Source organism: Malus domestica, chromosome 05, assembly GCF_042453785.1.
Source record: "Malus domestica chromosome 05, GDT2T_hap1".
Classification (NCBI taxonomy): Eukaryota; Viridiplantae; Streptophyta; class Magnoliopsida; order Rosales; family Rosaceae; genus Malus; species Malus domestica.
This window is the reverse complement of record NC_091665.1, coordinates 45,830,405-45,847,422: the sequence shown is the minus strand read 5'-3', so window position 1 is coordinate 45,847,422 and position 17,018 is coordinate 45,830,405. Positions and strand designations below refer to the sequence as shown.

Here is a 17,018-nt window from a genome sequence, read left to right as displayed (position 1 = left end):
TCTGGCGACCTAATAAGCCCTTAAATCGGAGGTCGGCAACAATAGATCTGAAGTGACACCGACATCCCTTCAGGTTCCATTTTGGAATAAGAGTGAGCGAGAAGGAGAGGGAAGCAGAGACTGAGAAAGAGGAAGAGAGAGAAGAGATTGGGTGTCGCCGGCTGGGTCACATGGCGGCGATTAAGGTGGACGGTTGCTGGTGTGGTGGATGTTTGGCGTGGAAGGGTAGTGGAGAACACTAATATAGGGGTAAATTTGGAATTCAGTTGACAAAAAGTCTGCTTGTTAATAAAAATATAAAATAAATGGAAACGTGTCAATCTTTTCAAGTTTTTAAAGTAAAATATGCAGGTGTCAAGGCCCTATTGGTTTGGAACTCCAAATCAGCTTATGTTCCGGTACATCGAAAAATTTCTCCATAAAATGAGGGTGATGTTGATCCCTCATTATTTACCATTAGATTAATGAGAACTTTAACGAAAAATCACATTTTTACACTAAAAAATCAATCATGGTACTATTCACTTTACCCTTTATTTTATCCTTATCGTTAAAACTCAAAGTTTTCAAATATTTTTCATTAGTTTTCTGTAGATTAATTTGTTTTAACTGATTTAAAACACGAGTTCCGAATTTAAACAAATCTAACTACAACCAATAACAACGAGGGTAGAATATTTAAATTCAAAGAGTGGTGAGTGAAAAGGGAAGGTGGGTGATGTGTTGACACATCCCGACCCGGGATGTCTTCTAGGACTCCGAATCGAGTTGTGATGGCCGACATCTGGAGGGTGACGAAGCTATAAAGTATGATGATGTGAAAAAATGTGAATAAATTTAACCCTAAGAGTGCCTAATTACCAGAATGCGCTGGTAAGCGGGGATGAACCCACTTCACACGTGACGTTAGAGCACAAGCAAGTACAGTAGAGTGAATTAAGAATCGTACCTCGAAATAATCTCCAATACTAAGAATCGCCACAAATCTTCAATGATAAGAAAGCTCTGCTAATAAAACCTAGAGGGCGAAAACAAAACAAGGGTGAGTGGCATTGGAAATAAAATTTTAATAGAAACCGTATAAAACATTATAACCCCTCACTATAACACCTGTATAATTTCCAGAAAAATCATAATTATACCACAACACAACATCTTATCAGCAATATCAATAATCATGTGATTAATAACCCATACTAACATGTATGTCGGAATCACCTATAGTGACATGTACGACTGTCCCTTTACAAACAAAGCTCGTTGCATTGATTGGGCTTCAAAAGACACGTTTGCAATTGAGAACAACTTTGCAAAGCATATCATAGCTGATTAATAAGTAAATAATAATGCTGATTAGCCACATTGCTGGAAGAAATGGAGCATTTTTGTTTACCATCATAAACTATGGTGTATGCTCACCATACACCTAATTAATTGACACGTGTCATTTCACTTAATCTTGGTTAATTTTTTTCAAAATTGAAAAACTAACATTTAATGTGAAAGTTAACTAGAGATAAGTAAAATGACACGTGTCAATTGATTAGATGTATGGTGAGCATACACCATAGTTTATGGTAGTGAGCAAAAATGCTCCCTAAAAGAAAATCATAACAAAGGCTAATGTAATAGTGTGATTAATAATTTAATAACGTGATTTCGCTACATAGCGAGGCTCACGCAACTCTGTATTGCTCGGACTCCGTTGGTTACATTGCATAAGTGGTCCCGCTTGCCATCGGTTATCATCTCTTAATTATAAGGATTATGGGCATTGATAGTGTTCTTAATTTTGTTAATCCCAGTGATTTAGTTTGTAATTCCAGTGGGCAATATTCGTTGGCAACAATATATTTGTAGTATTCTTGTTAGCATTAGTCATCAATGATTGGATAAATCCTCATTATTCAATACATAATTTTGTACGAAATTTATTTTCTACCAATTATATATTGGGTCTTTTGACATACGTGCAATGCCCTTCATATTTTTCTATTTATATATGAATGAGAATCCTATTCGGATCTTCTTTATGAGAATTCTAGGAATTCTCAAATCACGTCCGTTCATTATATATCGTTGTGCGGTTATAAATCATTATATTTTTTTTATTTAAATTTGAATATAAATAGTACCTGAGAAAACTGACTGCACATCATACAATAAACATGCGTGATTGGAGGATCCCCACGATCCTCACAAAGAAGATCTGGAGAGGATCCTCATTATATATGATACATGCGCGACTAAGAATTTTTTTTTAAAATAATTCATGAATGATATTGGTACATACATGCAATGCATGCCCAAAACAACGACCAAGTCAACTGATGTTGACACTAGATCATTGTTTAAAATAGGGGTGTGTTATCCACACATCATAAATTACTTTTTACACACCTCTTGTTAAGTTCTGTCCGTTGATCTTCTTCAATTCATCCGATCCGACGGTTGAAAATTAAAAGAGTGTGTGAGAAGTAAAATAAGGTGTGTGGATATCACATTCCATTAAAATATTTACGAAATCGTCTATCTTTTTGTTGAATTAAATATCTGAAAAATAAAAAACTTGATATGAAAGAAGGTGAAATGCAAAATTTTAGCGAGATAATTAGAAATCGACAATGTTTATCAATTCATTGCATACTTTTTTTTCGAAATCCTTTGCAAATTTTGAATCGAATCTGTAACTTCTCTCATTTTGTGAGAGTCTCTCATTGTTGCGTGTAAGTGCCTTCAACTGTTGCTGATTCACACCCCCGGCCCTAGTTGTGGCTAGGGTTAGTGGCACCTTCATGTTTCTTCTCTGTTTTCTTTTTTTTTGTTTATGTTCCCGTTGTTTGCAATCTTACCCTTCCTATTTCCATCCAGATCTTCATTTCATGCCATAATCACTATGCCGCTCTTCTTGCCTTTAATTTCACCATCTTTAGCCTTAAATCCAGATCACATGTTCCCTCCATCTCTTAATTCATCCGTCTTCGCATCTTCACCAGTTGGTTCCATCATCTTTCCTCTGTGTCTTCTCAATTTGTCGCGAATTTAGGGGAGGAACTGTAGAGCTTTGGCTCAGGTGTTCACACCACCAACTTTGCTGGCCCTTGTTGGTCCTTCCTGTTGTTCACCCTAGTTGGTGTTGCTGCTCGTGGGATCTTTCTTCTTGCGGACTTCTTTTGTTTTGGGACGGCGATCGTTGTTGTGGTGGTCCTTGGAGGATTGATGCGACCTTCCACTACTACAAAATTATCTATAACGGGCGGTCAAAAAATCGACAAGAAACGTATATTACTGTTGGATTTTAAGCAAAATCTGACAGAAAATGGATGCAGTGGCGGATATAATAAGCAACAGATTTGCCAGCATCAAGAAATGAATTTTCCGACATAAAATATTCTAAAACCAACAGAAATTGTGTCGGATATAATTGACAGGATATATATTTATAATAAACAAATACATAAGAGAATTTATGTCAGATAAAACCGACAGAAAATACTAAAACCGAAAAAACCTCTGTCAGATATAACCGACATATAATTTATTAATAAGACATACTATATTATTGACCGAACTAAGCTATTTAACTAGTAAACTACAAAACCATGGTAGAACTTTGCCCAAAGTACATAGACATAATTAGAGTTTGTCCTAAATTCTTGGTTTTTGCTTTATTACTGTTTGCTTTGCAATGCATGTATATGATTCCATTAATTAATTTCTTTACAGATCAAATCATATTAGTTGAATAACATGAAATGGTTGTTGCATGGTCAAAACAATTTTGTGTCTTAAGTGTTTATGTCCTCTTGAAAGCTAGCTAGCTCATTAAATTTGAAAGAATAAAGATAATTCAATTTAGGGTTCTTTGGGACGTTGGAAACTAATTGTTAAACTATTGATGCGGCTGTAAATGAGTTATGTTTCGATTAATTTGTTGATTCAGATTAGGATCGAAGAAGGTGTAATCGGCACCCCGCAGCTAACAAACTCGCTAGTGATAACCCAAAAATGTTGAGTTTCTACGGAAAAAAATCGAACTCGCACTCTCAAGGTTTGCTCAACTCTGTTCAAGACACTACTTCATCCGTTGCAAAGACCATCTCCAGCAAACCGCCTTTTAAGTTCTCCATCTTATGTAGCAATGCCGAGTCGTGGTTGCTAACAACGTACCTCGACGGAGAGCTTCGGATTACGAGGGGAGACAAAGACAGTGTGTTCGTGCTAATGAAGGAAGACAGCCCCCTTTTGACTCCCTGAACAAAACCCAACAACACTTGGCTGCTGAATTTTCAGCAATCATTCCTACTTTTACCCAATCAAATTTGGACACGTGTCTAAATTGTGTTTATAATTTCAATTATTTGGATATGTTTCCAAATTTAATTGGGTAAAAATAGAAATAGTTGCTGAATTTTCAGTAACCGAGTATTGTTCAACAAAACCCACCATAGCAACTTTTATCATGTGTTATATGTACCCGTTCAAGGACTCGAGGTGTAATTTTTTACAAAGAAAATGATAAACACACACCCTTGTTATATTCTATCGGTTGTTTCCGCTTATTTATATTATACTATTGGGCAATGTTAGGAAGATTAAATTTGTATACTAAATTTTGTAAACTAAATGACATAGAAGATGGTACGATTATTACTTAAGTGTTGATTAATATGCTTATTTCTTATTGGTGACACATTATTTAATTTATAAATTTAGTCTTCATTTAGTCTCATTAGTATTATCCTTATACTACTACTACATCCTCAAATAAAATAAAATAAAATATTTAATCGAGGCATGTGTTGCATGCTTGCAAAGGTACATGCTTGTATATTTAAAAAGGGTGCTAGAAAATGGCAATTAACCTTTAAATATTCGATCGTTTTATGCTTTATGATTTCCAACATTCTTTGTTAATTAATTAAGCAAAGCAAAGCATACATTAAGAAGTCCGGATTCTCGCCGGATCCTCTTTATGAGAATCCCGAGAATTCGTGAATCGTGTCCATTCATCGTACATTGTGCATTAAAAAAATATTTTAAATATTTTTATTTAAAATGAAATACAAACGGTAACTGATAAAAATTAACCATACAATATACGATAAACGAACACTATTCACAAATTTCTAGGATCATTTTGGTATATTAAGTACGTAGAAGCAGCAGTAGCAGCAGCTAGCCGGGCCTATAACCTTGATATATTAGAGAAAACCAGCACATTGACATTACACGCCGCAAAGCTAGTAACCTTGACTCTTCGATGCTTTTATGCTTTATTATTCAACATTCTTTGTTACGTAATTCAATAAAGCGTATAGCAGCAGCAGTAGCATTATCTAAATTTTGTAATGCTCCAAAGATCAAGTTTATAAGCTAAATTTTGTAATCAAATAATGTCGATGTTAATGATCGGATTATTATTTAAGTGTTTATTTTTTATTTGTGATACATTATTTAATTTGCTATTTTGCTTTAAAAATTTGATCTTCTTAACGTTATCTATAATCAAATTATCAACAATTACAATTTAGTTTACAAAATTAAGCTACAAAATTTGATCTCCTTAATGTTATCCATAATTGAAACCTAATAAAATAAGCAAAGTAAGATGCTTGTACGGATAAAGCACGTACAGCTTAAAAACAGCAAGTAACCTTAATTCCGATCCTTTATGCTTTATCATTTAATATTCTTTGTTACTTAATTAAGTAAAGCATACAGCAGCAGCAGCTAGCCTATAATGTAAGTTTATGAGTATGAGTTATGGAAGGAATCAGTTCTTGTGTTTAAGATTGATATGGAAAAGTCTTGGTCAAAAGCCTTAACTTATTTGGTTTCCTTGTGGAATAAGTTTTGTGAGATTCTGAATAATCCTTGTGGGATTAGAACTCGGTAATAGAACATGTTTGGGATTGATATGTTGTATCAATTGTGATGTTTGAATCCTAAGTCTATTCTAATAGGGAATGACAAAAGGAGTGCTATAAAAGCTTATGCCACTGCTCTTGCAATATACGGTTATATAGAGTTCCAAGTCCTATTGTCTGGAAGAACCATTGAGATTTGTAAAAGAGGAGAAGGCAGTAAGCTGTGAAGTCGCAATGGCTTCTTCATCTGGTTCCAATTCTGCAGGTAAGTTCTCGAGCTTTTCTCGTGTTTTTTGTTCATCTATTGGTTTAGTGGAGTTGTGATTTAATTGGTTGTATCCATGTTCTTTAGATTGATGAACTGTTAGAGTTTATTCTTCGACATGTGGTATCAGAGCCTAGGATTCTAACCATTAAGTTCAATTCTTCATGAAAACCATTGAATCTGGGAACGAGTTGCACTGTCTGGGTTTTCGAACTAAGCCTTAGGACTCTTAAGAAATATATGAACTCAAAACGATGTCGTTTTGTTTATAAAAGAGTCGTTGGAAAAGGAATAGTGAAACGGTGTCGTGTTTTTTTTTTTTTTTGTATAATACTTAAAAAAAAAAAAAAAAATTCACTGATTGCAAAATCTGGGTTTTACGCTTTCGATGGTGTTCTTCGAAGTCTGGGTTTTCATCACTCATTCAAATCTTAATTTTGAGTCAATATTGATGCCATGATTCATACGATTCATCAAAAGGTATGAATTATGATCTAATTCGCACCCGAGGTTTCAATTTTTAAATTTGTTTTGCATACTGTCATGCTAAAAGGAAAACTTGAAACTGTTATGTATTTTTCTGATTACCTTGGATGCCGATGCAGTTTTGAGTTGAATGGTTGCATAGATTGTTACAAATTGCTTCCGCTGGTATAACTAATGAGAAATCAACCAAATAAGTTTTGTTTAATTGACCAAAAAAAAAAAAAAAACCAAATAAGTTTTGTCTTATTGTTTTATGTTGTACAATTGGTGCTAACCAATTCTGCATAAGTATGACACAAATAGTATTGCAGTTAGAACAATTAATGTTGTTTGTGGATATCATTGCAATTGTTTACTCTATGTATATCCTTAAATTCAAGGATATGTATATAACTAAATTGATTCAATGGGCTAAAATTTTAGTGGTGAAAAAGATGGAAATCAGGGATCTTTAAAAGGGTTCATAGTTTTGATTTCATTAATCAATTCTGCGGAACCATTGAACAACGATCATGTTACCTGCATATTGAGATTATATTATCATTATGGCCCTTCATATTGACGTTAACTCATTCATTGTTCTATTATTTCTCTTGTTTTATTGAAATCTGAATGAGAATTGTCTTTTTCCAGGAATTGGTGCCAACGAGATTCTGGCTGATAACTTTGGCGATGATTTTGGATTGGCGCGTCTATAATAATGGCAATTCACTTCGACAATCTACAATGGTACGAGGTCCATGGGAATTTGGAGTGATGGCAATCCACATGGTTGGGTCTCGAGCATTGATGGATAATTTGTTTCATTTATTTGGAGCCGAGGAATTGCAATCGGGTTGACAAATATGGATCCAATGATGCATTCAGGTAACTTAGTTCATTGTATCATGCATGATTAATTGTTCTCTTATATGCATGATTATAGTGTGATGAGTTTGAGCATGATGAATTAGGGCTTTTGCTATTTCGAGTATGCCTGTATAATTGTATACTGTGAGGGCATGATTAAACTCGAAATCCCTATGGATGCCAACTTGTGATTTATGTGGGATGTCTGAAATCATTTTTTGTTGCATAAACAAGTTAGTGTAACATTTAGTCTATGTATACTCTTTATTTTTCATTAAAGAGACTATGGTTCTGATTAAATTAGTCTTGGTGGAGGATAAAACTTGTTCATATACAACACCTATTGTTCTCTTTTGTTTGTTTGGTTGGGGACATATGATGAATATCAATTGGGATGGAATCATTTTGACTGCACGAGTACTCCATAAATTGGTTTTGTCTAAATGAATGTTGGCAAGTATATATGCTTAATGACTAAGTGGTTCTAAATATTAAACTAATGGAATTTGGATGACATTGTTCCTATTTATGATACATAAACTAAATGCATTATTTTTGGTTCGAGTATCATGTAGGGAATTTCTTGCTAATTGAATATGTACATTGAATTTGGGTTTTATTTTGTAATGATCTTATTTTCATTAGTTGACTCAAATTACATTTTGTGGCGATAATTGATCTTAGCCTTAAAAATTTACTTGTATGATTATATAGGTCAAGCTATGAATTTTGAGAATTAGCTTGTGTCATCCATATACAAGGATGATAAACAAATTAGCTTATGTGAGACGTTGTCTATATTTTTGTACAACACAAATTGACATTGCCGAATGCATATTGATTTAACTTATGAATTCATAAGGAAGCCTGTGCTTATTGTATTGTGAAAATCATGGAGTTTAAGATGCATGCTTATTGTATATGTATATTTGTGATTTCATTTATGATGCATGTTTCCGCTATTATGTTTTGGTTGAAATCACAAATAGGGAGGAAGAAATAGTGGTCTTGATTATCTCGTTTTAATCAAGACATATTGTTGTGATATATATCTAGGCATTATCAAATTTGGTTGATTTTGCTCGATGGATATTGAACTAGTTAGGATCAAATTGAATGCAAAAATATTGTGTTTGCTATTCTGATTTTGATCATTGTTGAAACTGGTGATTTTGGGTTTATGTGAGATAAGTTTTTCCAAATGGATTGTGACTATCTTTTGATACATAGACTGTTTGCATAATGGTTTAGGTATTTATGACTAAACTGAGATTATGCAATTGGGGAGGAATCGGGAACCAATTGGTTCATATCTCCGGTTTCTTTATCGGTTGTGCAGTACATTCTGCTTATGCTTAAGTGGGAGAATCATATGTTCGAATGTAAGCATAAGGCTAAGAGTATTTAGGCCGACCATAATAATTCATTTGGATGCTTAAAAACCAGTTTATGGTTTTATTGAAGCAATTGGTTGAATTATTTGTGTTACTTAATTTGTTTAAGTAATGAGAAGGATCCTATGATGTTAGCATTCAAAAGGAAACAAATTTGGTTTCCATATGGATTCTGATTAGTCATTCATTGTATTGGAATGATTTTTAGTTAATATAGTTGCTATTAACTTGTACTTAACTTGGTTGTGTTAAGTATGGCCTAGATAAGTGGGAGTGTACTATTTAAGGGCTTGAAGATAGTTGCTTTTGTTCAGTTAGAACATGGCAACGATGAGCTTGAAGATTCCCAGAACTACAGTAGTCTAGTTGGCTTAGTTATGCTTGTATCCATGTTCTTTAGATTGATGAACTGTTAGAGTTTATTCTTACATATAAATCAAAGCAACAACCGCATGCCCCAAGCTATTAGTACACTACAAATGGAGTACTGGAAAACGCTAACGGTTCGGCCGGATCTGATGAAAGAGAGAGTGGATAGCTCTTTGCCGGATCAGAAAGAGAGAGAGGATAGCTCTCGGTTGGATCAGAAAGAGAGAGAGGATAGATTAAAGAAAATGGAAGAGTTGAACGATTCCTATAAATATGCCATGAATGGGGAATGTGAAAGGCTGAAGGAAGACTTGGAGAAGAATCGGGAAAAACTGCTCTATAAAATGACAGTGGACGGGGACACTGTATTTCACCTTGCGGCTTCTCTCAGCAGCAAATATCCACAAGCTAGAGAAGTTCTCCAAATGGTTATCAGTAAACTCAATTCAACTAATGACAAGATAAAAGCTCTGAGGGTTCCGAATAAGTACGGAAACAATACTCTCCATGAGGTGAGTGTGTCCGGCAATAAGGAAGCGGCAGAGTACTTGGTGAATAACTTCAACGAGCCACTTCCGGAAGAGGTCAAGATCAGTACTAGTAGTACTGATAAAGACAAGCGGTGGAAGGCTCGAGATTCAGAGAACTATGCGCTGCAGCTGCTGGAGACTCGGAACTATTTAGGAGAAACTCCGCTCTTCAGGGCGGCTGCTCTCGGTCACACTGACTTGGTCAAGTTTTATGCCGGCAAACTGCCGGAGGAAAATCTTTGGAGGCACTTCCACAGAGATGACAAAATGTCCCTTCTTCATATCACAGTCATTGTGGAACATTTCGGTCTCTCTCTTTCTCTCTCTCTCTCTCTCCCCCCCCCTCTCTCTCTCTATCTCTCTGAGAAAATGAACACAATTATTTGCAATGAAGATTAATAACTTTTTCTCTTTGGTCTTCCACAATGCAGAGACTGCTCTTTGGTTACTGGAGAAATACCCATATTTAGCGCTACTAAAGGAAGATAAAGGATTGACAAGCCTTCAGTTGCTAGCCCAAATGCCAACTGCCTTTGAGCACCAGTTTGAACAAAGCAAATGGAAGATGCTAATTTATAAATGTACGTACCATTACTCTGCAAACTGCCATATGTGTGCTCACGTACGCATGCTATATATACACAGGTGCAATCATGTTTTCTTTTTTAATGAAGCAGTAATCTCATACTTAATGTTGTTATATATGCAGGCCTCCCTGTTGGAGGAGATGTGGTCGCACCAAATCAGAAGGATGATGTGGAGAGCAGCATGGATAGTAACCATCCCCGTCAATCCATCTTTCGGAACAATCTTGCAGGTAATCAAATTTGTAATCTAATTAATAGATTAATAATTAAACGGCTACCTAGATAAAGCGTTTCTTCAATTGGATTTTTTTTCAATGTTCCTAACGAAGTTGCATGCATTAAATTTTTGGCAGTTGTCATGAAGGCTTACTATTCACTATGGGACTCCCTTGCTAAAGGTATGTTTATTTTCATCAAGGCGAATCTCTTATTACTGGAACTCTTAAAAAGAAACATTATTTACTTATTCCTTATGATCATTTTACAAGAGAAGCTGAAGAGTGCATGATAATTTTATTTAGAATATCATTAACATCTCCTTATATATGACACGTTAAGAACAGTAGGCACGCAGGACAGGATAATCTATAGGATATGGAAGACCAAGAAAAATAAAAAATCACTAAATGAACTCATCCGATTGCTCGTCAAGAGGGAGGACTATTCTTGGTTGACTACTGACAAGGAATGGGAAGTAGAGATCAGGACCATTAATCTGGGATCAGGGGAAAAACCTGAACCTAATAAAGATGGTGATGATGGAGGCAAAAAAGGAAAACCAGCCGCAGAAGAAATCGAATCGAGAAAGGAGGCGAGGAATGAAGTTTACAACTCTTCCCCATTGCTTATAGCAACTATCAAAGGAATTGTACCCATTGTGCGAGAGATACTTGAGCAGCGTCCTCAAGCAGTCGAGCATGTTAACCTTTACGAACGCAACATTTTGCATCTGGCCATTAAGAACCGTAAGGAAAAGATCCTTGATCTTATCAAAAGCAAACCAACTCTGATGTCGAAGCTGAATGAGAGGATAGATCTCAATGGAAACACCATATTGCACCAGGCTGCAGATAGAACTTACTACTCTATAGCAGTGTCTCAGAAATTAATAGGCCCTGCCATGCAATTGCAAGAAGAGCTGCGCTGGATGCTGGTAATGTTCTTTTGCTAAACTTATGTCGTTACAAAAATATTTGTATTACTGGTTTAGTCTATCGGCCTTATAAAATACTTATGTTGTCAGACAAATACTTCTATTACAAAATCTATACGTTGACATGATAATTGTGTACGGGTGTTTGTGTCAGCGTATAAAAGAGATAGTACCGCCTCATTACATCATGCACCACAACAACAACAACCAGACAGCGGAGGAGTTTTTCAACGTTGAGCATGAAAAGCTTTTGAAGTCCGCACAAAAATGGGTAAAAGAAACGGCTCAATCATGCTCAACCGTGGCGGTGCTAGTGGCCACTGTGGTCTTTGCAGCCGCCTATGCCATTCCTGGGGGTTTTAACGACGAAAGTGGCCGTCCTATTTTCCAGGATAATCCTCTCTTTTTGCTCTTCACCTGCATGGACGTTGTGTCCATTACATGCTCACTATCTTCAGTGGCATTCTTTCTCTCTGTCCTCTCCTCCCCTCTCGAGTACCCACATTTCGTTAGCAGCATTCCTACCAAGATCATGACAGGATTCATCTTGCTCTTCTTCTCCATGGCAACCACCATGCTCGCCTTTGCTGCCACCATTTTGCTCTTGATTCGGGTCAAGAAGAAATGGACCGAGTCTTTACTTTACCCTATTGCCTTTTTTCCAGTCCCTTTTTTTGCCCTGCTTCAATTTCCTATGTATCAATCTCTCATAACCATGGTTCAGAAAATTCATGCCTGGTTTGAAAAACCCATTTGTGGCTTTCTTGGCTTACGCAATAAGAGATCGGGATCAATATGGGGGAAGAAAAAGGTGTATTGAATCACATAAACTTTTCGTCGCAGCAAAATATGTGGTGCATAGATTCACAATCTTACAACTTAAATAGTTATTTGTGTTATCATTTGAATATTTTGGATTTTTCTTATTTTCACAGTGATATTTTCTTCATTCACAAATATGGGCAATAAGTGAAGAACAAGGGCTTGTCACAAATTGTATGCCAATGGTTATATCTCTTGCATGCTTTTGTTGATTTGTGTTTATATGTCATCCTTAAATAAGTGGTGGATTGTTTCCTCTCCTCTTTATATGTCATCCTTATTACATATACAAAGTACTTTTTCTAGAAAGTCACTTTGAAGTGTTTCTTCTTGAAGAAAAAGAAACACAAATGTGTTCTTCGCTAGCAAGTGCTCTTCCATAAGAACTTTTGACATTTTCTATCAAATGTAGTCGTAAGCTCTTGATTGTCAAGAAGATTTGAAAAGCATTTGGAAGAGTTTTCTAAGTAAGTTTCGACGTACTTCTAGTATAATCACTTATGAGATGAGAATAATTCTTTCCAGTTAAACATTTCCAAACATGCCCGAAAACCTATTTGATTAAAGTGTTTATATGGTATATACAAAAAAGTTGTTTTTCTAGAGTCTCTTTTAAGTTTTAGATGATAAGATGAAGTCATTGAAGTGAATGGAGCATCTTGCATCAATTCACTTATATCCAAATCAATTAAGGATCGTTTAATCATTCAAACGTAATCAAATAGACTAACGGTTCATCATGATTATTTTAGTTACCTACATCGTTGGTTTATTTTGATACATTTAAATGACTAAACGGTTTCCGATTCTAATGATTTTTTTGTACCGATAATCTTCAAATGAACATTAAGAGATTGAATAATTTAAATTATGAAATTTTTTCGATGAATATATGTTAAGCAGTGGAATGAGTTGACCCCAAAAAAAATGCAAGTATTATCCAGAGTAAAATCTCTCTCCCCTCCATGTGCATCACAACTTCTTTAAAATGTCCCTCTTCCCTCCGCTGAATGAATAAATATTAGAATTTTGTTTATTAGTGAAATAAAATATTTGTAAAATTTGTTGAAACGTAGGTCATCAAATATTTATTTAAAGAGTCACACTAGTACAATCTGTTGTAGGTGCTCTCGACGCTACTTAGTATTCAGTGATTCGGTTAGAAAATTTGTTTCACGGGTACTTCATTTGCGGGTCTGTTTCCATTGTTGTCAAGAGGACACTTTCATTCGGGAAGGTTGAAGAGATATAGAGATTTCACATCTTATCCATTCGTCGTAAATTGTACAGTCGAAATCATTTTGAATTTTTATTTATTTAAAATTAAACGCAAATAATTTCTAATAAATATTTTTTTCACGATGTATGATGGACGGATAAGATGTGAAGATCTGTAAGATCTGCTCAAAAAGAAGATCCTCATCCGTAATTTTCTACAATGAATGAATAAAACTGAATGTCTTGAGAAACAATGTTGTGCATAGCAGACTTGGCTAGTCTGCATTCACTAGCAAGGCTACTAGACACAAGCAGGTGCGGTCGCACCTCTGGTCGTCGGAAATCGACCCTAAGACCATCTCCAACCCTGACCTAAAACCTAAAAATATTTAGCCCAGAAAATTTAGGTTTTAACCCAGAAACAGCTTTTCTACTCCAACCATTTTGGCCTAAAATTTGAGCCCCAGATTATCAAAAAATGAATTAAGGCTATTTTTTTTAAATTAACTTTTAAAAAAAAAAAACAATTATGTAGACTATCCTAAATTAATTTTATGAACATTTTAACCTAAAAATATTTAAATTCCGATAAATTTTGAAAAATCACTAAATCAATACATGAAAATCATGATAAACCACATAAACTTAAAAAAAAAAGACAATTAATAAACCACATAAATTTTAAGATTATTCTAGCCATTGGATTTAAATTTGGACCGTTAGATCTTTTTTTTTACCGTTAGATTTGATTATATTCGATTTAAACCGTTGGATTCAATAAATATATAAATATAAAACAAACAAAAATTGAATGTGGACCGTTGGATTAACCAACGGTCCAATTACCACCACCCGATGAAGAAAAGTAGTCGTTGGCTACAGGACAAGGCCCACTTTTCACTCTCATCCGTGGGTCCCAGCAGCTTTTGTGGGCTAAATTTGTGACCTATATTTGCCTTCATTTTAAGTTTTAGGTTTTAGGTTTGGTTTAGGTTTTGGGTTGGAGTGGATTTGGGGAAAAAAAAAGGGAAAAATTTAGGTTATAGGTCAGGGTTGGAGATGGTCTAAGAGAAGGACTGCTGAGGGGGGAGAACAAGTTGTAGAGAGGCAGAGCAGATGGGGCAGCCGTGGATGACGACTTTGGTGATTGGTGTGAAGAGACTTCTCGACCTTCTAATTTTTCTATTTATCTCTGCACCTTTTCCAGAGGGCAGATAGGATTGGGCCCACACTAAGACACAATATGTGAGATGGGCTTCAAATGTGGGCCGTTGGATATAGTCACACTTCGGAGGTTGGTTGAGAGGCCCATCTAGAAACAGTGACTCAGCATCAACTGGACTCGACCATAATGTTTGGGGCCTTACGTGGATATTTACCCATTCATATCCGTCTTGTATTCAAGTTATCCGTTTATAATTATATTGCGCTTGTGTCAAGTCCGGAGTTGAACAACCAAATTGATATAAAAATAAGAGTTAATCTCAATTTATTACCTTGACATTTCTTGATTTTTAATTTTTTATATATTATGTTTTTTTCATTTCATTTTGATACCTAAAATCATAATTTTGAAACACTTTCGTACTTTTGTTTAGTTTTTCGTCAAAATCTCTATTAATTAAGGATGTGACGCCCATGTGAAAAATAACTAAACGCCACGTGTCAATATAGGTCCGTGAATACTAAAAAATTAAAAATTAATAAAATAATAATAATAAAAAAAATCCCAAACTTCCCCCTCCCTCTTCGACTCCCCGACCCACCTCCTCCCTCTCCTCTACCTTCTTCACCTCCCCTCACTTCTCTCTCCCTAGGTTAACCCACACGAACCCTAACCCACACATCCGCGTTCATAGACAAGATTCGCCATTTTGGACACCCCCAATCGCATCAGAGGTAAAAATTTCAAACCCAGATGAAAAAGCTTAAAGCTGTCACGCAGCTTTTGCGCAAACCTCTAAAACACGGATGAACAGTGACCCTTTAATGAAAGTTTCTGGCAATCCTACCCTCCCTTCATCTCTATCATCCTCTTTCTGCTCCTCCCAACTTCATCTCTACCAAAGATCTTTGAAGATTTGTGTCGCCCCCACTGTGAATCTACCTCATCCCTTCTCGTGAAGATCTGAATTGTCACCACCAGAGACCCACAAGAGTCGCCATGAGGAGAGCCCTAGACTGCTATCATCACAAATTAACCACAGTTGCCGGAGTTGTTGAAGAATGGGTTGTTGTTGGCGAACACCGGATCTAATACCCATTCGGTGCTACATATGACATTAAAACGACACTCTGGCATCTGGAATTAAACTTGCGTGGTGGTGGATCCACTGCTATGGTGGCTGTGTGGTTAGAGAAAGAGATGAGAAACATATGGGTGGTTGGAAAGAGAGATTAGAAACAGACGGAGAAAAGAGATGGGCAAGAATGAAAAATGAAATTTGGGAATGGGGAAAATGAGTATCAAACTCGGTGCAAGGAGGGGAAGAATATAATTGGGGGAGGGAAAGCTACACGGGGATAAGGGAAATGGGGTGTGGGCCCCCCCCACACAAAATTCTTACATAAAAATAGTAATATTAAATAAAATATCATAATAATAATATGGTATTATATCATTTTTGATCATTTCACACAATCACATCTGTTTTAGATAAAAATTTACCGAACACTATCATAATGTTTTTTTTTTTTTTTTTTCCAAAAGCCCTTTTACAAAAAAATTTACTAAACATTCTACTGCTTTATTTCACAACTGCTTATTCTCACAACACAGAAGCAGTTTTTTTTAAAGGACAGTACTGCCAAAACGACCCTTAAACACATGAACACATCAAGCTTCTCACTTCCCCTAAATAAATTTGGATGTTTAATGCAAAGACTGCAATGATAAATCAAAACAAGACACTTTTATTTAACTAATGGAAAACGAGTTTTCGGTATCCTTAGTTCACCCAAATTGCATATCCCGCAAACCAGAAGACCCAAAACTCCAGACATCAAGAACCCGAATTTTATATGCTAAAATAGAATAAAATAAAGGAAACTTTTACCTTCCAATTATCAGAGACAGAGGACTGCCACTACCATTATTGTGATTTTTAGGAAAACAAATTTTGTAATTTTTATTTTTTAGGAAAACAAAGAGTACAAGGAATTAAAGGAAAAAGAACTTCAAAGGAGGAAGCATCAATGAAGTAGATGGACAAAAAAAATGGTTTTTCTCCAAAACCCAGTTGGAAAATTCAACAATTTTCAATACCAGAAGAGAAAATCACAAAAGGGAGAAAAAAATGAGGGTTTTTCTCAATCTCCAGATGGAGAAAAAAAGATTTTTTTCTAATTTTTTCTTAGTGCCAAGAATTTAGAACCTGATCCGCGAGTGAGCATTGTAACCCCCGAACCGTACTGCATTGAATCGAAGCGGCCATGACTTGGCATCATGGATCGAGATCCAAGTCCACCTCCCGAG

The 17,018-nt window shown here is 35.6% G+C and overlaps 1 protein-coding gene across 1 annotated transcript; it reads left to right on the top strand.

Annotated features, from left to right (window-relative positions):
• The first annotated feature begins 5,740 nt into the window (after window positions 1-5,740).
• Window positions 5,741-12,537, top strand: LOC103419600 (uncharacterized). The gene is made up of 8 exons (XM_029103355.2): window positions 5,741-6,135; window positions 7,255-7,488; window positions 9,307-10,070; window positions 10,195-10,344; window positions 10,473-10,580; window positions 10,704-10,748; window positions 10,914-11,503; window positions 11,658-12,537. Exons 3-8 carry the CDS (start codon window positions 9,317-9,319, stop codon window positions 12,321-12,323), a joined length of 2,313 nt encoding a protein of 770 aa, XP_028959188.2. The 5' UTR covers window positions 5,741-6,135; window positions 7,255-7,488; window positions 9,307-9,316; the 3' UTR covers window positions 12,324-12,537.
• Window positions 12,538-17,018: the final 4,481 nt, after the last annotated feature.